General features: G+C 40.6%; 2 protein-coding genes across 3 annotated transcripts in view; one reads left to right on the forward strand and one right to left on the reverse strand.

The window, feature by feature from the left end:
- Positions 1–3,301, reverse strand: part of LOC124605637 (breast carcinoma-amplified sequence 3 homolog) — a 119,911-nt gene extending 116,610 nt beyond the window's left edge. Inside the window, exons 1-3 of one of the 2 annotated variants that reach the window (XM_047137456.1) lie at positions 3,122–3,301; positions 2,722–2,851; positions 2,475–2,636 (exon numbers count right to left, since the gene is read on the reverse strand). In XM_047137456.1, coding sequence (XP_046993412.1) covers positions 2,475–2,636; positions 2,722–2,844 — 285 coding nt within the window. In that variant the 5' untranslated portion in view covers positions 2,845–2,851; positions 3,122–3,301. The remainder of the gene's footprint in view (positions 1–2,474; positions 2,637–2,721; positions 2,852–3,121) is intronic. The other variant, XM_047137455.1, reaches the window with a different exon arrangement.
- A 144-nt stretch (positions 3,302–3,445) lies between these two features.
- The window catches only part of LOC124605638 (iduronate 2-sulfatase), a 121,126-nt gene continuing 101,772 nt past the window's right edge, over positions 3,446–22,799 (forward strand). The window contains exons 1-2 of the mRNA XM_047137457.1: positions 3,446–3,657; positions 3,732–3,909. Coding sequence (XP_046993413.1) covers positions 3,460–3,657; positions 3,732–3,909 — 376 coding nt within the window. The 5' untranslated portion in view covers positions 3,446–3,459. The remainder of the gene's footprint in view (positions 3,658–3,731; positions 3,910–22,799) is intronic.

A 22,799-nucleotide genomic window follows, 5' to 3' on the forward strand; every position in this document is an offset into this window, starting at 1 on the left:
GTCTTCTCTGTTGCCTGTCCTCTGAACAACATAGCCCAAACACCCATTCCCAAGAGATCAAAATTCTTTTTGTCCAACTCCATCTTTCAGCCACTTCTCGAAGTCCTTCTCAGTAGCAGGTACTGCAATAACTGCCCATATTATATTAGATTGATTGAATCATTCATTCATTCTTGAATTGAATATCTCCAACTTCAAAAGACAGTTAATGACTGTCTACTGAAGCAACAATAATGATTACTACTGTCCCTGTAGGCACTCATTGCCCCCGTAATTCTTCTCTGCAGCTAGAATTCCTCATTCTCCAGTATTCTTAGCTGCTGCAGTGTCCTTAAATTTCTTTTCCCCAGAACTCATTGTATCAGGAAACACCTATCTTGGCCCATAAATTCTTTTTATACCTGCCACTATTATTGTTACCACCACCACCACCACCACCACCAGTATTAGTGGTAGCAGCAACAATAGTAGACACACTGGCAGTATTAACTTTATTAGTTCATAGCCAGTGTTATTTACTCACATTATCTCTACAGACACTCAAATCATTGCAGTATTATGTGTCATATTAAAATTGTTGTTTCCTAGAAATTGTGATATTATGAAAAGGAACTGCATGTGTGAAACCCTGGTTCGGTGTAAGAGAGGGTCTGATGACCCTAATCAGATCAGGTTAATTAAATATATGAGTAATAACAGGAATGCTCATTTGATGCAAAAAAGTCTAGTAAACATGATCTCTAAAATACATACCTTAAGAGCTATGAGCACTTGCTCAGTAGAAGAGATGTCTCCCCCCCCCCCCCCCCCCTGCTTTGATCCACAGCACCACCTCTCAAAATATGGAAAGCAAGAGATTTGTTTCATAGCACAAAAGATGAAGAAGTGCTCATAGTCCTCAAGGCATACATTTTAGAGCTTATGTTTAGTGGACTTGTTTGCTTTGTATGTTTGTTCCTGTTATTCTGCATATTTATACTACTCAAGTCTTGCCTTTATATTCACTGTGGCTTTGATAGTGGTTGCACTGTGCTGTTTGTAGTAGTTCATTCACATTCCTACTGGTCCATTCAGTGTCAACTGGTCTAGTGTCCCTTCCTTACCATCTCAGATTTTGTTGAAATTTTGAATATACATTAAAAGGCTTACCAAATGTAATTTCACAAAGTTTTAACTACTGACATCCAATTCTACAGTTTTGTACACTCATTCAAAAATTCATTGGTTAAAATGAGTGTAACATTCCAAAGTATTTATCATTCTTGACAAAAAGTTACACATAATTTAAGATTGTTCTCTCTCTGATAAATATACTGCATTGATTCATGGCTAAATGTACTAACCAACTTAAAAACTGAAAGATTTGTAGTTCAATATTCTAGTTACCACTGCATGCAAATTAGAGGGAAAAAAAAAAAAAAAAATCAGCACATCAAAATTTTCCAAAGATTGACAATTTTTTTCCTAAACAAGAAGCTGTTCAGATGACACTGAGACTCTGTATTACAGATTCACCTCTCTTAAAGATATGGTACAAAGTACCCCTAACAAGTACATACCCAACCTGAAGTTCAGACACTACCGAGCCTATAATGTAAATCAAAACAGTAAACATTCTGAGACAGACAAAACACAGAACAATAATAGCACACAATAGGGTAGTTGCAACTAAGGAGTTTTATGGAAGCAATGTATATAAATCCTTGTACAATTAAAATTTAACACTAAAGAAGATATTAACTAATAAGTACTACTTAATCATATAAAAATTTCAAACAAAACCAATATTATGAGAACACTAGCACATTTATTCTGTTTCTTTAGCAAATTCATTGTCTGCTAATATTCCACAATAAAAATTTACAACCACGTGTCATGAAAGTGTCAATCATTGACCAATAAATATCATTTGTAATTCACCGTACAGTATGTGAAAACACAGCTGACCAACCTAACTGGAGGAAGGCAGCTGAGAAGAGTGATAGTAAAGGTATTATAATCACATTGATACAAACTTATTTTACATCTATTGCGTAACATTTAATATTCTGATATGATGTAAGTTTTGAGATATTTCCAGGTGTGACAACAGTGGAAATGTTCACTTTTGTAAATATTTATAATGCACTTTTGTTTCTATGACATTTTATACCCTTGAACATTACCCCATTATGGATCTATGAAAGAAAATTACAAATAGAGTCAATGTAGCTATCTGTCTACATAAGTGAGCAGAAAAACCTGAGTTTGAAATTTGAGATTTTTTCCTCCCTTTTGGAAAACATACTGAAAATGGATACATTATATGGAACAAGGACAATGTAATTGTAAAGGTTTTACAAAAACAGAGGCAAAATAAAATAGTTTGTATAGGCCCTGTTCTACACGATATATAAACTGTCCAAGTAATGACAACTCTCAAACAACAAAAATAGATATTTCAAGATATGTTATTTGATTGGGTTTAAACTAACCTGGATGCCATTGCCATAGCCCAATATAAGAAGCAGTGGTGGAGTACCATTTCTGTCATCAGACGAATCTGGATACAAAGCTGGATCATTTATATCTGCATTTTCAAATCGCGCCCATGTAATGACTTCTCTTGCCTCAGTCAGGGGCAAACTTGAATAACTCTATGGGAAATACAAAAGTTAGTATACTTAAACCACAAATTCTGAAGAGCTATGTCTTGCCACAATATGCTTTACATATTTTCACCTGTGGTACAACTTCATTGATGAATCCTGCGACGCTTTCAATTATGGATCTGTCGCTAACTGGCTGTGGCAAGACGACATTTCCAGCTGGGTTTACGGATTTACGAGGAGATTCAGCAGACATTGTACAACTGAAAATGCACAAACGATTTTAAATGCAATTCCGCCATCCAAAAACAAATGTTGATACTTCATAACGTTGTACGATTAATTTGTTTGCTATTTCTTTTGTGTGTGTGAATTCTTCTTGGAATGCATTTGGACGCATAACAAAAGGTACTGTCCTACAACAAAGCCTTAATGGTACCCTTGTCAACGCAAACACACAAAGTGCATCTTTCAGTTTTTTAGTAGTGCAACAGTTTTGCCCGATATTAAAAGTGCGTACACAAGATACTAACATTTTCACCTACATCTGTTGTATTTTGACAACTTCCATAAAGCTACATTCCACTCCACTGCGTCAGTCCTGACAGCTGTAGTAAACTATGACGTCAAGGCCATTGCGAATGCTGACAAACTTTTTTAGTTTTGTCACACAACAAACCAATTAACATTTTTTAATGCATGTAACGTTAAAAAATAAAACAATTTATTACACGAAATAGATCTGAGGGCGAAAAAAGTGCTGTTCGTCCGACAACATAAATAACTTTGGTTGCATAACTTCTCTTGGCTACTGCAAATCAGCTGATATGAGTAAACAAAGCACAAGCGAAAGTAGCTTTGTGTAGTAGACATGTTGTCCGTAGTTAGGTGTCTGCTTTTTCTCGTCATCGTCAATAGTACCGGCAGAGCAGTCAAGAAGAATATACTGTTCATAGTTGTTGACGATTTACGTCCCGCACTTGGTTGCTATAATGATGTAAATGCTCACACACCCCACATTAACGCACTTGCAAAAAAGAGCGTCGTATTCAAACATGCCTTTGCCCAGGTATTAATTTTACCAAAAGCCTAAAATCAAATAATTAACCGTCCTGATTCTGTTTCATTATTTTCTGTTCCTAGCAAGCGCTGTGCGCTCCAAGTCGAAATTCATTTCTGACCAGCAGACGCCCCGACAGTATTCGGTTGTATGATTTCTACAGCTACTGGCGAGAGACGGCTGGCAATTTTACGACATTACCCCAGTATTTCAAACAAAATGGTTATCATACGATGTCAATCGGAAAAATCTTTCATCCAGGTAGAAGACATTTGATGAGTCTTAAAATATTGATATGAATGGAAAACATGGCGCAATCATATTAATTATTTTTCTTTTTTAATTGAAGACTAGCAGTTATAATAATCAGCAATACCTTGGAATATATTACATTCTTGACATTGTCAGTCTGCGGGCGATCTGCAGTCTATGATAATTGAAAACTTCACAAGCTAAGACCGCTTAAAAAGTATTTTGTTTTATGACCGATTTCAACAGAGACATCGTAAGGTCTTACTCTTTAAATATGTTGTAAAAATTTTGAAGTATAACATTCGATCGATGGTGACAGTGTAACCCTGTCAAATTTGGTCATGCAATAAAATTATTTTTTAGCGATCTTTGCTTGTGAAGTTTTCTTCAGTTATCATAAGTCGTAATTTTCGCCTAGCCTAGTTGCATTAGTGGGCATATTTATGATAAATATTAAATGCACTGCAGTTTAGTACATGTCGTTTCACAGATTAAACTGAAACAGCTCGGTATGTTTTAGTTACTACTTCTGTCTACCGTGTTTTTTTTTGTTTTTCTTTCAATTTTTTCGCCACAAATTCAGAATTAGCTTGACTTGTGAAGGTATTCTCAAAGTGCGAAGTACCAGTACTTCGCATTACATGCATGAACATTGTCATCTGCTGGAACCGAAAAAAAAAAAAAAAAAAAGGTGTGTTGACACAATTCTTTTTCCCCGAATTGTGGATCACATAAAGACTGGGAAGGTTCAGTAATATGTACAAATTGCTGTGGTTACGATGTTTTGCAACTACCTTAAATTCCCCATTACTGAATGACAGTAAACGACCATATATACCTAAACTTAAGTAAAAATTGATCTACATGAAGACAATTGGGAAGAATGTGATAGAGTAGCACATAGCAACAGAAAAATCATAAGCCTACAAGTTTACACATGTCTGAAAACTTTCCATATATCAAGCATGTGGTTCTGAGCCAACAATGATAAATATTTCATTTATAATTGTAACTGCATACAGGTCATCACTTGGAAACTTTGAGCTCTATACAACTCATCTTGACTGTTCTTAGGATATATATCTGATCAAAACAAGGTCTGATGTGGAAGTTTTAAGGTATGCTTGCCAAAGGAGTCTGACAAAATATCTAACATTATTTGAACTCTACCATTTTATTCCAGCAGTTTACCTTTCATTATGCAATACATCAGCACCCTGACTAATAATGTGTTCTTCAATGAAGTTCATATTGATCAAATAAATTTTTATCTGGCAATGAATGCACACACAGTCAGCATATTGTATTATAGCACTGCGCCAACTCTATGGCAATCAGTCAGGGTAATTAATGACTCCAGACCAAACTATTGTTCAAGTAACGATATTATGAAAAGGATAGTTGCTTCTAACCATATAGCGGAGATGCTAAGTTGCTTTTGGCACAGCAAGAAGACTCGGAAAGTGAGCTTACTTACACACACACACACACACACACACACACACACACATCGCAGTCTCTGGCAGCTGAGGCCATTTACGTTAGATTAACTAGAGTGAAATTTATAGGGAACTGTATACTGCGATAAAATTTGTTATTTAAAAATAACATCATCACTGTCAAACCATTGAGAAGTTTGTAGAAAAATATACAAAGTAAGAAAAAATCATAGCCAGTAGTGGCTTAAGGTAGCTATAGACTTACAATTGGCTCCCAGTAAAGAGTTTAAAGTCTTAATCTCATAAAAACTCATAGACCTTCTATGGAGTTTCAAGCAATTTACGATGTTAATGATACATACACTAAATGAAGCAGTGTTTATAAAACTGCTCAGGGTTCAATTACACAACATACTAAATTTGAGGTAAAATATATCTAAAAACAAAGATGATGAGACTTACCAAACAAAAGCGCTGGCAGGTCGATAGACACACAAACATACACACAAGTCTATCGACCTGCTAGCGCTTTTGTTTGGTAAGTCTCATCATCTTTGTTTTTAGAAATATTTTTCCCACGTGGAATGTTTCCCTCTATTATATTCATAAATTTGAGGTAACAGGTAAATAATTAATCAAGAAGCTTAGTTTAGCATGTTTTGCCCCCAGAAGTATCACTCATTGTGTTGATTTAAAGACAAGTATGTTGACATATTTTCACACTTTGTTGACTTATGGAATTATCTTCTGGGCAGCTCACTTAAAGCAAATAGAGCACTTATTCAGCCGAAGAGATCAATAAGGATATTGTATAAAGTTATATAACTGCGCATTATCCAGTGGTGTCCTGAAGAATCTTTGAATTCTTACTCACACTTCTCAGTATATTTCCTCCCTAGTGGTTTTCATTGCTAATAATAAATAACAGTTTTAGCTGAACTGTGATTTACACAATAACAATACAGACACAAATAGTGTTCTCATCTAGATTTTATTCTGAATGAATGCATGGTCTCATAGCACTATAGCTGATCTTTTGGACCTCCAGCCACGTTGGCTACCTCTTATAGTGGTGGACTGAGCACTGGTAATGTCATGGTTAGTACAATGGTTTTATAAGGATGAGAGCAGCAACCACATGGCAAAAGTAACCACTTGACAATGAATCTTGCGGATGCACAATCACTTGACATGACTGGAAACATAAGGAAATTAAATTCAGACTTTGTTTCGTTGTCTTATGTTCAGAGTGTTGATGTGTACTCTGTAACTTATTCACTCATCTCTTAATTTTTCACCAATTTTTACAAGTTATATAAGAAGTACAAAACACAACAAAAGAACCCTCCACAATGGCGGCTGGCTGAGCTATGGGCAATCTGAATGCATCTTAAGCAAACCCACCTGTTTAGTTCAACCAGTCACACTTTCAACAATGCTGCAGTCTGCAACACTCAGCTTCCTCCCTTACACTGTAAATGTTCTGATGTTGTGCTCGTGCTGCTGACATGTATATACACTTTGAATGAAATTATTACCCAGGGAAGAGATTGATGGCCAGCATATGAGTATCAAATTCATCAAGTAGAAACAGACTGTATTGTTGAGCCCCTCTGTCTTCCTGTTAATTTGGCATACATAAGTATAAATCACAGAGATATGTGTGTCATACCAGAATTCAAGGAACCTTTATAGGAGCTACCTTCTGAGTAATTGACTCTCCACTCTATGAACTAGCAACACCAATAGGAGATAAAAAAACCAGCAGTGAGCAACTGTTGTGAGAATTTTTGGGTATATATTTCATATCAATACAGTATTTTTACTGACAGGCTATTTAGTATCCCTCAATACAGAGATATGGGTGTGCTCATTCTGCTGCATCCAAGATGTCTCTCTCTTTCCCCAAACTATGTCTCATTAGTTTTGTCAGAATTGTCCCTACACCAACTTTCTAGAACATTCAAGATGCCACTTTTGCCCTTGTCCATGACATACTTTCTGCCTACTTTAGTGGTCACGCACCTCATATGACAATTCCTAATCTTCTTGTGTAATGATTTCCAAACATAGCTGCTTTTCTCCACCCTGAATAGTGCTGTTTCGCTCAATTGAAAATTACATAGCACAACCAAACATTGCACTTAGATGCAGGTTGCATCAATAGATTCCATATTTCATGTTGCGTGTTTTATGGCCTATCACACAGTAATTTCTACTTTCATTCAAATTAAAGGTTTGTGTAATACTATGTTCGGAAATGTCATGGCCGAATCCCATAACATCCAACTGGTTTTGAAGCTAATACAGTTTTGAAAATCAATAAACTAAAACAACATTCTACATAAATTTAAGTATTTGGAATTATATCATAATTCCTTACTGTGTACTAATTTCAGAAGTATTTCTCATATTAATGTTACTGTTGAAACTATAAGCTTATCCAACACATCTTCTTCCACTGTACTAGACAAATTTTTAAACCAGTTGTTCTGCAAATTCTTTATCATTAATCTGACATATCCAGGATCTTTGTGGTGTACCAGATAAATCTAAAACTAGTTCTGTTAATACACAAAACAAATGGAATACACAAAACAAATGGAATGCACAAATTGGAAACACAAGAAAAAATTTAATGCTACTACTTTATTTCCCTTCTTTCAAACGCACTATCCTCTTTATTTTCTCTCACATTCAAAGCATACTCTTAAATCTTGTTTTATTATTGATGTTGATGGGCAGCATATTAGGGGCAGCACAACAGGTTCACCACCAGTTCGACTTTCTTCAGGGGTCAGGGCCATCGAGAAGTATCCGTCTGTCACAGCTGCCCACTGCTGCCCCTTCCCTCTCCTTTTGCCTACACCACACCTCTTGGCTATCCATGTAACAGTGTTTATGAAGCTTTCAGTATGGTGGTGTAGACACCTATAAGCAACACGTCAGCATTGGATCATATTTCTCAGGAGATCTAGAGTTGGCTCAAGAAAACTGAACTGCATACATCATGGAATACTACTGGCTGAAAAGAAAGGGAACTCTAAGCCTGAATCTGGGCACTGCATTACAACTTGACAACCTGTGCTAACTCATACTAAAGGGGAAGAAATCAATAATGCAACCTAACACGTGGAAGGCTTTTGTAAATAATTTCAAGATAATTTTTTAATGGGATTGGAAAGCACAATCCCATGGCCATCCCATATCAGTTTTTGCAACACAGATTATTGCATGTGTACTGTAGGGTTGCATGCCCATCACTGAGGTGGACACAGGAGTTCACAAGGAGGGAATAGACAGATGAGGATGTACATTAACACTATGGTTTAACAGTGGAAGCTTGTAATGAAAAGTTAAGTAGATGTGACAAGAATGGGTATCCTACAAACGCTATCTTGCAGCTACAATAGAAAAGGGCACAAAAATCAATAACTAATTTCACTGTCAATGGGGTTGTCTAAATAAAGAGGGTAGACCATTGCAGGACTAAAACACTGTAAATTCTTTATTCACTAACCTTGTTCACATGGGAACATATCTCTAAAGTACATAGTATGTTCGGGTGTTGCCACAAAAAAAAGAAAAAGAAAAAAAATGGGGAGCAAACAGGACACAGAAGTACTCTTGATTTTTCATTCCTTTATTGGAACTGGACACAGTTACATAAAAATTAACATGGGACAGTAAAAATTCCTATAGCTCACAGTAGCCTCACAGAAATGCAGATTTCAGTGAGTGGCATGTGATGAATCATAAATGTAAAAAATTATGCACAGCTGTTCCACACATAGCAAATATAAGAACAGAAAACTTGTGGGTATACACGTGGAGGACTATGGCAGTCAGGCAATATGCAATTGCATGGATACTAGGGTGGGTCAGACCATACAAGTGCTTGAACATCACGTTGCAGACATTCGGGGGAAAGTACAGAGGGACACGCTCCAGTGGGAAGCCTAGGTGCGGACATCGCACCAGCTGGGTTCGTGGGCATATGGTACTGTGCATGATTGCAGGTTGAGACTCATATTTATGTAGTTTTGCAGCTGTAGGAGCTCAGGGTTGGCAATCTGAGGCGCCAGGGAGGTGTTCGATAGGGGTGAACAATCTTCTATGGCAGATGCGCCCCCTTGAGAAGGGGGGCCCCAGTTGGAAGGAGCGCGCCATTGAAGATGCTGGAAATCGTGGGGGATTTCAATTCAAAGACGCTTCCAGCTGCACCATGGTTCCTTGTGGTTTCACATACTGAAGACAGCCAGTCCTTCATAATGTTAAATCCGTTTATTATTCAGAAATGTGTTGATGCAATTGCCGGCCCTATGAAATCCCGCTCTCGTTTGCAGAATTGCACTTTATTTTTGGAGACTACTTCTGATTCTCAAGCACAACAACTGCATGCCCCTTTGCTTCTCCATGGCTATCTTGTTCATGTTGAGGTCTGTAGAACTCCAACTTCTTCCCGTGGTGTTATTTACACTAGGCTGCTTGACAGTCTGACTGAGGTCAAAATCCAGACATACCCCTCTGATCAGGATCTCATTGCCTTCCATTGGGTAATAAAAAAAGTAGGTTCCTCCTTAGTGCCCATACGAACTCTTTTTCTCGCCTTTGATAGAGTGAGTCTTCTATTCAAGTTCAAATCAGGCTATGAAGTTATCACAGTCCAACCGTACATTCCAACCCCAGTGCACTGCTACCAGCGACATCATTTCAACCACGCTCTAATGTCTTGTTGACACTTGGCCAAATGTTTAACCTGTGGTAAGGATGTGCACGAGGGCGATCGTCTGCCTCCTTCTCCCCACTGTATCAGCTGCAATAGCGACCATGCAGCCTCCTCTCGAGATTGTCCCTATCTCAATCAATGGCCTGTCCAGGAGATCCGGGTAAAAGAAAAAGTTCCTTACCCAGTCATTCGCAAGTTATCGGCTAGTTGCAAACCCTGCTTCTACCACCTGGCACTTATAGTACTGCTCTTGCTACATCTCGCACCATGAAGGACGTGCCTATGCAGACATGCATTCTCAAATTCAGCTCTGAGGCTATGAAATCACCCCGTGTCAAGGTAGCATCACTGTCCCCTCAACCGGCTGTGCAACGAGCCATCAAACTCTCGCCTGAAGGGGTAGAGTCACCTGCTACACAATTGGCAGACCGGAAAGGGCAGAAGGGGTACTCCCGTGAAGACTTCATATGTCCCTCCAGCCAACCAATACCTGAGTCTTCCTCTGCTTACCAGAAAGGCTCAAAGAAGTCCAACACGGACAAACGGTCTTCTCCTTCACTGACTCGAAGAGCCTCTTCAATGGTGTCATCACGTGATACCTTCGCCCAGCCAGCCTCCATGCTGCCAGTGTGCGCCACCAACCATTTTTCTGCATTGTACTCCACAGACCAGCAGCACAAGAAAGCCGATGCTTCTGTAGACCTCATGGAGCAGGATCCTCCTGCCTCTGTGCCTTGTAGCAGAGTGTTTTCGAAGGCTGGCACTCAGCAGCCGCCAAGATGACACCCTTCATTTCTTCCTCATCATGGCTCTCCTTCAATGGAACATTCATGGCCTTCGACCCAACAAAGAGGATTTATGGCTGTTTTTAGAATTGAAGCATCTCCTTGTACTCTGCCTTCATAAAAACAAAATTGCATCCTCATGACCGCTTTGAGCTTTCTCATTTCTTCCCGGTCTGTTTTGACCTATGTCACCAGGGCAGGTTTCCTCCAGCGTGTTGGGCAGCTACCTCACCCATTTCTGCTGCTTGGTGACTTTAATGCACACCATCCCCTTTGGGGTTCTCCCAGAACCTGTCAGAGAGGTGTCCTCTTGGCTGATTTTCTTAACTTAACCTCTTCTACCTTAACACAGGAGCACCTACATTCCTATCTGCCTCCTCGTACACCTGTTCCCATTTGGATCTATCCTTCTGCACTGCCCAGCTTGCTCAAGTGGTCCGTTCTTTCTGAAACCTACTTGAGTGACCATTTCCTGGGTGCTATCTGTTGTAACCACAACAGGAATGGTCGTGGGGTTGCTGCTAACGAAAGCGCGCTGGGACCGAACGGGAGTGGCCTACAAACAAACAAAACAGACGAACGGGAATGGAAGGACAAGCACGATGATGGACAACCAAGCAAACCACCAAGATCAACAACAAAGTATTAAGCAATGGGGTCACAAGAGATAACCTCACAAAATCAAAACTACGTCCACTTGTAAACAGGAAGTAAGCACAAGCAACATAAATACAATGTCTGTTAGTGAGATATCAACAGACTCAATGTGAATACCAGACTGCCTCACTGAGTGAGAGACAGCCGCCTAAATGCACAACAGGGTATGTCGCTATTGGCCACTGGGACCACATGCTCCACAGTGGCACCCTCACATTAAACTCGAGGCCAGGAGCGCACAGTCATGACACATGGTGCGACTGCTGCAGAGACCTCTAGTGGTTATCGAGTTCCATGCCGTCTGGCACGGATTCGAAACCCGCGGCGCTCGGTACCAGACTATCCATTTGCTGACTCCTACCCTATATGTGTGCACACCCAAATGGCAGCTCACTAAGGCCGAGTGGCGGCTTTAGTCCTTCCTGGCAACCTTCAACAAACACGATTTCCCCAGTTGTGATGACTAGGTGGACTATCTTACAAACGTTATCCTTACAGTGTGGAGATGTGCTCTCCGCATTTTTAACCATCATCCTACGAATTAAACCTATGTTCATTATAAACAGATGCGTGAACAGTGTTGTCATGCCATTTGGGATGGTAAAAAAGCTAGCTGGATTTCATTTACTAGTTCTTTTAACAGTTCCACTCCCTCCTCTGTCCTGTGGGCCAATTTTCGACAGCTCTCTGGGACCAAGATCCAGTCCCCAATTTCCAGCCTGGCAGTAGCAGACAGTGTCATCGTGGACCCTATTGCTGTCTCCAACACCTTGGGTTGCTATTTTGCGGAAATTTCGAGCTCTTCCCACTATCACCCAGCCTTCTTCCATTGGAAATGAGTGGATGAGGCTGAGGCAATATCCTTCTCTTCTCAGAATCGTGAATGCTACAATGCTACCTTTATTATGAGGGAGCTAGATCGTGCTCTCACTTCATCCTGATCCTCTGCCCCATGGCCAGACACTGTTCACATTCAGATGTTGCAACACCGTTCTCCTGCGGGCAAGCTTAATATGTACAACCACATCTGGGCAGAGGGCATGTTTCCCAGATGCTGGTGTGAAGCCACTGTCATACCCATACCTAAGCCTGGTAAGGACAAACACCTTTCTTCTAGCTACCACCCCATCTCTCTCACCAGTTGTGTTTGCAAGGTAATGGAATATATGATTCATGCTTGGCTCTTATGGTGGCTTGAGTCTCACGATTTACTAACCGCTGCAGAGTGTGGATTTCAAGCGTGTCATTCTGCAATTGACCATCTCGTCAATTTGTCCACCCATGTCATGAAAGGTTTTCTGTGGAAATCCCAGACTGTGGATGTGTTTTTTGATTTGGAGAAAGACTATGACACCTGCTGTAGGACTGGTATCCTCGGTAGTCTCTAAACGTGGGGCTTATGTGGCTGCCTGCCCTGTTTCCTTGAGGAATTTTTTACAGACCAAGTTTTCAAGATCCATATGGGTTCTGCCTTCTTGGACACCTTTATCCAGGAAAATGGTGTGCCTCAGGGTTCTGTCCTGAGCATCATCCTCTTTCCTATCGCCATTAACCCTATTAAAAAAAAATCGCCTATCTCCCGGCGGGCATCTCCGGCTGCCTTTTTCTTGATGATTTTGCCATCTATTGCAGTTCTCCATGGATCTGCCTCATTCAGTGGCATCTTTAACAATGCCTTGATCATCATTACCCATGGAGCATCAATAATGACTTTCATTTTTCCAATGGCAAATCCGTTTGTATGAATTTCTGGTGGCACAATTGGTTTCTCCCACCATCTTTACATCTTGGGCCTGTTGCATTTCCATTTATTGAAACTACGAAATTCCTGGGGAACATGCTTGATAGGAAACACTCTTGGTCATCCCACATGTCTTACCTAGCAGACTGCTGTACATGGTTCCTCAATGTCCTGTGTGTCCTCAGTGGTACTTCCTGGGGTGCAGATCGAACCACCCTCCTCCGTTTGTACCGATCCCTTTTCTGTTCAAAACTAGACTATTGGTGTTTTGTTTATGCATCTGATTATCCGTCCCTCTTACGCTGTCTCAATACTATCCACCATCGTGGCATCCGTTTGGCCACTGGAACCTTTTACGGTGGCCCGGTTGAGTGTTTGTGTGCAGAAGCTGCTGAACTACCACTGTGACTTTCTCCTCAGCAGGTATGCAAGCCATTTGTGTACCATGGGTGGCCACCCATCCTATGCCTATCACCCCTCTTCTCTGTTACGTGCTGGAGTTTGCTTTCGTCTCTTGCTCAGACAGCTTAACTTCTCGCTCCCTGCAACTTTCCCAGTGGGTGTGAACCCTTCACCACCTTGGCCTTGTGTGGTGGCCCGTGTCCACTTTGGAACTTCATTTGCTTTCTAAGGACACTACTCCAGCCTTTCTCTATCACCTTCAGTTTCACAATCTTCACATGGAACTTCACAATAGTACCTTTGTGTACACTGATGGCTCTCACATTGACAGTGGTGTTGGATGTGGCTTTGTCATTGGCACTGACATTTTTCAATATTGGCTTCCAGACCACTGTTCAGTATTTACAGCAGAGCTCTTCACCCTTTATCGGGCCATGGAGTACATCCGGTTACACAGGCGTTTCAGTTGTGTCATCTGCTCAGACTCTCTCTGAGTCCTTCATAGCCTCTGTGCACTGTACACTGCCCATCCCTCAGTGCTGTGGGTCCAGGAAAACTGTCACTTTCTCACTCTTGATGGAGCCACTGTGGTGTTTATGTGGGTTCCTGGTCATGGCAGTCTGACAGTCTGCAGTCATCCTTGGTGAGCGGGTCAACCTGAAAAATTATTCCACTTGGATCTCAGACTTTGGCTGTCATCCAGAGAACTCTTCCATTATCATAATGTATTATTACAGGGGCAATGGCTTATAACACACAGCTACACAGTTCATCAGAATTTTGGGAAATGAGCCCCTTCCCCAATGTGTGACATACCTGTTCAATCCTATTGCTACCAAAATGAGAAATTGCTTCACTGAATTGAACAGATTGCATTAGATAGTTGATGATACTCTGATAATGGCACAGAAAGTCATTCCCCAGGATGACATGAAAATCAAGTCCTTTCTTTCCCAGTGCTTCAAATTTCAAACTTTCTTGGACATATGAATCAATTAAAATCCTCACTTTTCCCCCCACACGTAGTGCCATACACAATCACATTTGCCACCTCAAAAAAGTTGATGAGGTTAATAGTTTGTTGTTGCTACGGGGAGGGCTGGCTGCACCTGCCCCCATTCATTTCCATGATTAATTCTCCCACTACCTGTGTAATTCTGAAATCCATCATAGCCACAGTTTGCTCTACCTTTTGACTGAGGGCAGTTAAGACAGTAAGTAGCCAATGGCCTTGCCACAGTGGTTACACTGGTTCATGTCGGATCATGTGCTGGCAGGCCTTCGTGGCCTGTTTGGGTGGAGTTTATTTTTTTTTTTTTTTTGAGGACAGTAAGTAAGCTGATATCTGTTAACAGTATGATTCAACTACCTACAGTATCTGCAACTTGCATAATTTGTAAACACACTATAAGGGTCATTATTATGTACTGGAGCTGAAACAAATCTCCTAGTTTCTTCATGTAAGGAAAAAGTAAGACCAAATACTTGCACTTTTGCCACTTTGAGCAAGAGATCATCACATGTCGCATTTCTTCCCAGGATGTAAGTACCGTATGAGATCATACAGATCCTATTGGCAAAGACCTCAAAATCTCCTCCTTACCTTCATCTGAGGGTAGACAGCTTAGTATGTAATAACTTATACCCTTCTTATCTGAATACCTCTCTGTTAGACCCCTTGCCAGAATTTCAAACCTCTCTGTGTTCTCAATGCATCTACTGATTCTACTTAGGTATGTGCATCCTGATAACTTCAGATGCACTGACTTCAACAGGAGACTGTCTGGCCATGAACAAATGTGGCCAACATTGCAGGCATTTTGTCAAAAAAGCAGATACATTTTCTCTGAGTTTCCTCAAAAACGAAGGAATGAATGTAACTGCATGACAGCTGTCCACAGTAGTAAGCTGTGGGGGAGCTGTACTGGCTTCAACTTCCTTAGACCCCTCAAGGGTAGCCTAAACATTCAAATCTGACTTTGACACAAGTTGACTGTGTCCACACCTGCTCAAATCTCCCCTCCATCTCCATATTCTTAAGGGTGAGATTATCCAGTTTATCCCACATGGTCCTAATGGAGTCATTACTATCACCTTCATCCCCACACTTTTGCTGGGAGTGCATCTGAGACATTGGTACAAGCAAAGGGACCGAAACATAATGGTTAACAATAAAAAAAAAAAAACAAAGCAGAGAAAACATGTCCTCGGAAAACAACACTTTTAAGAGAGCAGTTCCCTATCCTTCCCAGCTGCAATGTTCTCATAGTTCTCCATTGGCAGATCAACAACAGGAGACTGAAGAGGCAGGGCTGGTGACGCATTATATGTGGTGCAACATGGTGAAGAACCCATGACCCTTGGAGAGACAGTGTGGTAATTGTGATGATAAGGCAAAGATGCTCCCCCAGTGCTGACACCAATAACAAAATTCGGAAGATCTGAGGAAGCAGAGGATATTGCACTCTTGGTTCAAAAGAAAAAGCACAAATGATGACAAGCGAAGGTTATTAGAGATTTGGGTGTCTGTGAAAAGAGCTGTGCGTGAAGCTTAGGCAGGACCATTAGAAATGAGGAAAGCATGCTGTTAGATATTACCCGCCGTTTCGTCAGTAACGCCCATGATGTCTGAGCAACAGGTGCACCCCTCCATTGTGCAACGCATAATTATCAAATATCTTGCGTGTGTAGGAGTTACAGTGGTGGAAATTTCCCAGAGGTTGGTGGCACAGTTTGATGATAAAACATTATCAAGGACATGTGTGTTTGCCTGGCATAAAAAGTTCAAGGAAGGACAAGAACGTGTGGAAAATCAGAAAACACGATTGCCATCCTTGGTTCAGCATTACAGACAAAAACATTCGTGTGGTTAAAGACATTATTAATGATGATTGACAGGAAATAGTATCAGAAATTGCACAAAAAGTCAGAACGAGTTATAGGAGCTGTCAAGCAATCATCACAAATGATCTACAGTTCTGTAAAGTGTGTTCCAGATAGGTACCTAAACTCTTGACCAAAAATCTGAAGCTGAGATGTTTGGAGGTCTGTCAGAGGCTTACAGCAAGGTTTGCAGAAGAAGGTGATGCATTTTTGAGTCCTATCGTCACCTGTGATGAAACAAGGGTTCACCACTCCACTCCAGAATCCAAACAAGCCAGTAAGGAGTGGCAGAGGAAAGGGGAGTCAGCACCATTAAAAACTAAGACTCGACTGTCAGCTGGCAAGGTTCTTTCAACCGTTTCTTCCAATAAGTGAGGCATTTTTCTGATTGATTTTTTGCATGAGTGATACACAATCAATGCTGCAAACTGTTGAACAAAGCTAGTGTTGCATATCACTGCAAAAGATGAGACCAATCGATTCTACAGGTCATCTTCCTCCACGACAATGCCCGACCCCATACTGCAGCTCTGACTGCCTCCAAGCTACAGGAAATGCACTGGACTACACTTGATCATTCTCCTTACAGCCCAGACTAATTCCCCTGTGATTTCCATTTATTTGGACCACTTAAAGAAGCTCTAGGAGGGCGACAATTTGAAGATGACGAGAGTGTGGAAGACTTCGTGCACAACTGGCTGGTGACACTACCCAGTTTTTTTTATGATGAGGGTATCAAAAAGCTGCCCATATGCTGGGACAAATGCATTTCCAAAGCAGGAGACTATGTGGAAAAATAAATTACAATTGCCTTGAGTTTTTCAATAAATGAATTTAAATAAAAAAAAAAAAAAAAAAAAAAATCCATTTATATTTCATCTGCCCTTGTATAAGAAGGGTAAAAGAACAGACTCACAAAATTACAGACCAGTCTCCCTAACTTCGGTTTTCTACAGAATTCTTGAACATATTTTCAGTTCAAATATAATAAACTTTCTTGAAACTGAGAAGCTTATGTCTATGAATCAGCATGGTTTTAGAAAGGATTGCTTGTGCAAATGTCAGCTTGCCCTTTTCTAACATGATATACTGAGAACTATGGGTGGGGGGCAACAGGCAGATTTCATATTTCTACATTTCCGGAAAGCATTTGACATAGTGCCCATAGCTGGCTGTTAACGAAGGTACGAGCATATGGAATAAGTTCACAGATATGTCAGTGGCTGGAAGACTTCTTAAATAATAGAACCAAGTACATTGTCCTCAACAACAAGCGTTCATCAGAGACAAGGGTATCATCAGGAGTGCCCCAGAGAAGTGTGATAGGACCACTGTTTTTCTCTATATACATAAATGACTTGGCATACAGGGTGAGCAGCAATCTGCTGTTGTCTGCGGATGATGCCATGGTGTACAGTAAGGTGTTGAAGTTGAGTGGCTGTAGGGAGATACAAGACAACTTAGACAATATTTCCGGTTAGTGTAATGAATGGCAGCTAGCCCTCATGCGGAAAAAATGTAAGTTGATGTGGATGCGTAGGAAGATGAGACATATAATGTTTGGATACAGTATTACTAGTGTCCTGCTTGACATAGTCAAGTCTTTTAAATATCTGGGCATAACATTGCACAGCAATTTGAGATGAAATGAGCATGTGAGAACTGTGGCAGGGAAGGCATATGGTCAACTTCAGTTTACTGGGAGAATTTTAGGGAAGAGTAGTTCACCTGTAAAGGAAGCTGCATATCGGATGCTGGTGCACCCTGTTCTTGAATACTGCTCAAGTGTTTGGGATCTGTACCAGGTCAGATTGAAGGAAGATGTCAAAGCAGTTCAGAGGCAGGCTGCTAGGTTCATCACTGGTAAGTTCAAACAACAAGTAAGTGTTAACAGAGTTGCTTGGGGAACACAAACAGGAATCCTTGGAGGGAAGGTGACATTCTTTTTGAGGAATGCTATTGACAAAATTTAGAAAATCTTCATTTGAAGCTGTCTCCCAAACAATTCTACTGCCACCTACATAGATTGTGCATAAGGAAAACAAAGATAAGTTACTAGAAATTAGAGCTCATATGGGTGCATATAAACAGTCATTTTTCCTTCGCTCTATTTGAGTGGAACAGGAAAGGAAATGACAAGCAGTGGTACAGGGTGCCCTCCACCATTGCAGACTGTTTATGTAGATGTAGACTTGGACCCTCAGGGCAGTAGCAGGAGGTGGCTCAGCAATGGACTATGTGGTGGCAACTGCAGGAGGCCAGCTGAAAAGGACCCGCTAGGCAGCAATGGTGGTAGGGCCCGCAGCCAACTGGAACTCTATGTAGAATGAAGACAGCAGCAACCCAGTGTGGCAGCACTCCAGCTCTGTGTATGGGTGTTTACAAGCCACTCATAGGGGGCAGTATCTTTCTCATACCCCAATGAACTGACGCCACATAAATAGGAAGCGACAGTGAAGGCAAAGGAAGAGGCACCCAGAGGGGATATTTGTTTTGAGAACAGATAATTCTGTTAAACAGTATTCAAATTTAGTTCTCCTTCATGTTACACAGAGTGCACATAGGGAAAGTGCAATGGCCATTAAAGCTAAGTGGATGAGGAGAATGCAGGGAGATTGTGTGTTGTTAGGTCAGGAGACAGTCACAGAGAAAGCATCTGTTCTGGACCCACCACACTGCTCCTGTCTACCAGGAACCCACATTTCATTTGCTCACACTTCCTATTGCCTGATAGCATTTGCATGGCATCTCTCATCAGGAGTCCTCAACTGTGAGAACTATGCTTGGCCTGCAGCATGGTCTGGCTACAGATTGTTAGCCATGGGAGCAGTCACTTGGCTAGATAGCAACACTTGACTGGGGAGAATGAAAGTTTTTCAGCCCGTAGTTTTCAATAAAATATTCCTTAAACAAGGTGGCTGCTTGCACATAGTAGATGCATTGAGTCAATGAGAGAAACAGCAATAAGACCACAAACTTTCTAGCTTTATGATGAATCCTTTTTTGAGCTAGAGTTCACATACACTCATCAAGACAGCTACATTTCACCAGCTGAACACACGGAGTGAGGGGTTGTGCTGGATGAACTGGGAGGGAGGGAGGGAGTGGGATACAGAAGGAGGCTGAAGGGGAAGGGTGGCTGCAGTAGGTGCACAGGAAATGAACGTAGCACAATCACTGATAACAGTGAGTTTGTCAAGCACACAGATATTATGACATAGAGCTGTGTATTGGAAAGGGTCACAGAACAGAGGAATGTAAAGAATAGGGAAGATGATGTAGCTGCAGGATGAGTGAAATTAAGAGTTATGGGGCAGCGGCTAGTAGAGACTGAGACCAGGAAGATTATGGGAATGAAGGACGTATCGCAGGGACAGCTCCTATGTATGAAATTCAGAGAAACTGGTGTTGGGGGGCAAGGGGGGTGGTGATCCAGAAGGCATGACTGTGAAGTAGCCATGTAAATCAAGCATTTTGTGCTGAGTAGTATGTTGCTCCACTGGGTGGTCAATTCGGCTCTTGGCCACAGTCTGGTGGTGGGCATTCATTTAAAACTGCAGCTGATATATATGACTGCTTTCATAGGTGGCCTTGCCTCTGATGCAATAGTACTTGCTTGTAGCTAGAATGGTTTGGGATGTGCAGGGTGGATACATTCGACAGTTCTTGTACCTGGCTCTTCCACATGGGTGCGACCCATGTAGCAAGGGGTTGGGAGGAGCACTGAATTCCTTGGCATTTGTCAACAATGAAAATATAGAAAAAAAGTGAAAAAAGAAAAGAGAAATTAATTTGTTTCAGATTTTTATTGGGAGGAAAGATATTTGATTGTTTTTTGATGATACAAATGGTATGTAATGAAGCATAATGGAAAATATGCTTAAAATGGTTGACTGAGTTAAAGGAATTTTATTTTGAATGAATGATAAATATAAAAATGTCAGTGTTGATTATATATTTACTGTGTGTGTGTGGCTTTGGGGTGGGGTGTGGGTCCCTCCTGTGTGCTCCTAAATTATTTACATTCTTCCAGGACTTTCTGTTACTAAATGACTGGAGAATATGCAGTGCCAGATTTAAATGAAACTTATGATATTACTGATTGTATTGCTTAAAAAATTATAACAGTTATAAAAGTGAAAAAACAAGGAAAAAAATAACACCAAACAGTAGATAGCTGTCATGTTTTGTCTACATAGAGTTATTTAATGAGTATGCGGTTTGTGCTAGTTGTAAGCTGAAAGTACTCATTTGGCTGCCAAACAATTTTGTAACTTCAAATTATTAACACGAGTACAATAATATGAATTTGTAAGCTACTATCCAGAAGTTTAGCATAATCAGAGAATATAAAAAAACTGAAAGAGGAGAAGTAATCAGTCACTATAAATAATCATTATTTAATTGGATAGATAAAAAATCTTCTCACCAAGCGGTGACAGAACACACACATAAAAGATTGTCATGATTGACAAGCTTTTGGAGCCAGTGGCTTCTTCTTCAGGGGGAAGGAAGAGGGATGAAGGAAAAGGACTGGAGAGGTCTAAGAAAAAGGGTAGATTTTGGGAAAGTCACTCAGAATTGCAGGTCAGGGGAGACTTACCATATGAGATGAAAAGCAAAGACTGATTGTTGGGGACTGCACTGGATGAGATTTGAAAACCTAAGAGCTTAAAACCCACCTTTAAGCTCTCAGGTTTTATTCAAGACAGAGATTACTAATAAAACATCATGCACGAGTTAATAAGTTGTGTTGTTCACCACTATAAATAACCAATAAGACTTCTTCCACAAACTGGAACTGGGCTGTATGTGTAGGAAATCATTCTCCTTGCTTCAGATAGAACTGTTGTTGAAAGGTAACGAAAAGCAGTGCATTAAACTTATAATGTTAGTCATTTTTGTAATTTCACTGCGAGCAAAATATAGTCTCATGTTGAAAGTTATATGGCATAGACACACAGAAGTCATTTTTAGTCTTTTTCTTGAGGTAGAATTCTTAAATGCCATATAAAGACCAAGAAGGTGCTTCTGCTAGGAAGTAGTCATGAAAGGGGTGTGTATGAACCAATACAGAAGTCCCTGCTGTGACTTAAGCTCTCAGGGGAAATACCTTGGTAAAGAAAATCATGTAGTGGTTACTGGGAGTGCTGAGAACAGTTTGGACCATAACCTCAACTGTGCCATTCGAGATGATGTTAGGCACATTGCTGAGAATTCAGCTCACACAAATATTAAGATTGTGCCACTCTCTGAGTGACGTGACAAGTTCTGGATGAAGTGTTCCACTGGACATTTAAATACAGATCTTCATGAGTCATCCCCTTTACAACCCTGCCCCTCTCCGACACCTCTTGCCCCCCCCCCCCTCCCCCCATCCCCCATACCCCCTTGCCGCACCCCTCTCGCTCCTGCTGCCCAGAGCTCAACATACACGGCAACACGTCTGGTAAGAGGTAACTTGCACAACTAATTTCCAAAAGCATTTAGTATAAGCATAAGACTGTCCATTCCCTTTGATTTTCAAAATTTTGTGTAGGTCTATTTTAAGGTAAATCGTACTAAAAGATGGAGCTGCCAAATAACTATGGACACAGTTGGAATAATAACTGGAGAAAAAAACTGGAAGCTTGGACAGTACAAAAGTTAATGATCATAATATATTTTGGACTTCTCCATTAAAAACATATAAAGCTTTTTCAATAAGAAAAACAGTGCTCTCATTTCAGAGGCAGGATACCAAAAAGGCTAAAGGTATTTCTACAGAAGTATTTTTCATAACAAAATAGTAACGTGGAAGTTACAGAAATTGAGTAGAGGCACCTTGTAGATGTAAGATGCGGAAAAAAGAGAGTGGCTGTTTACTCCAAAGTCCTTAGGCCTTATACCTCAATGAATACTGCATTGAACAGCTATTTGTGTGCCATACTTTAGTAACAGGCTGAGAAACAGCCCTGCCCCCTATAGGTTCCCAGCAGGAGATGTTTTAAACATCATTAAACAATTAGAGGAGTACTAATAAAACTTAGCAGAAGTAACTGATTATATGTGGAGATTTAAATATAGATTTCATCTCAGATAGTTCTGATTAAGAACACCGAGGCCAGCTGTGGATTGAGCCCCAGAGTAATATTTCTAACAGGAACAGGAGGACATAGTGCAACAGTAACTGATTATTTTTGAATCCAGCTTCTTTAATAAAATAGATGTAAGCCACATGATGAATGATTTATCTGACCATGATAGTCAAATGGTGGTGATAC

This window comes from Schistocerca americana, chromosome 3, assembly GCF_021461395.2.
Source record: "Schistocerca americana isolate TAMUIC-IGC-003095 chromosome 3, iqSchAmer2.1, whole genome shotgun sequence".
NCBI lineage: Eukaryota > Metazoa > Arthropoda > Insecta > Orthoptera > Acrididae > Schistocerca > Schistocerca americana.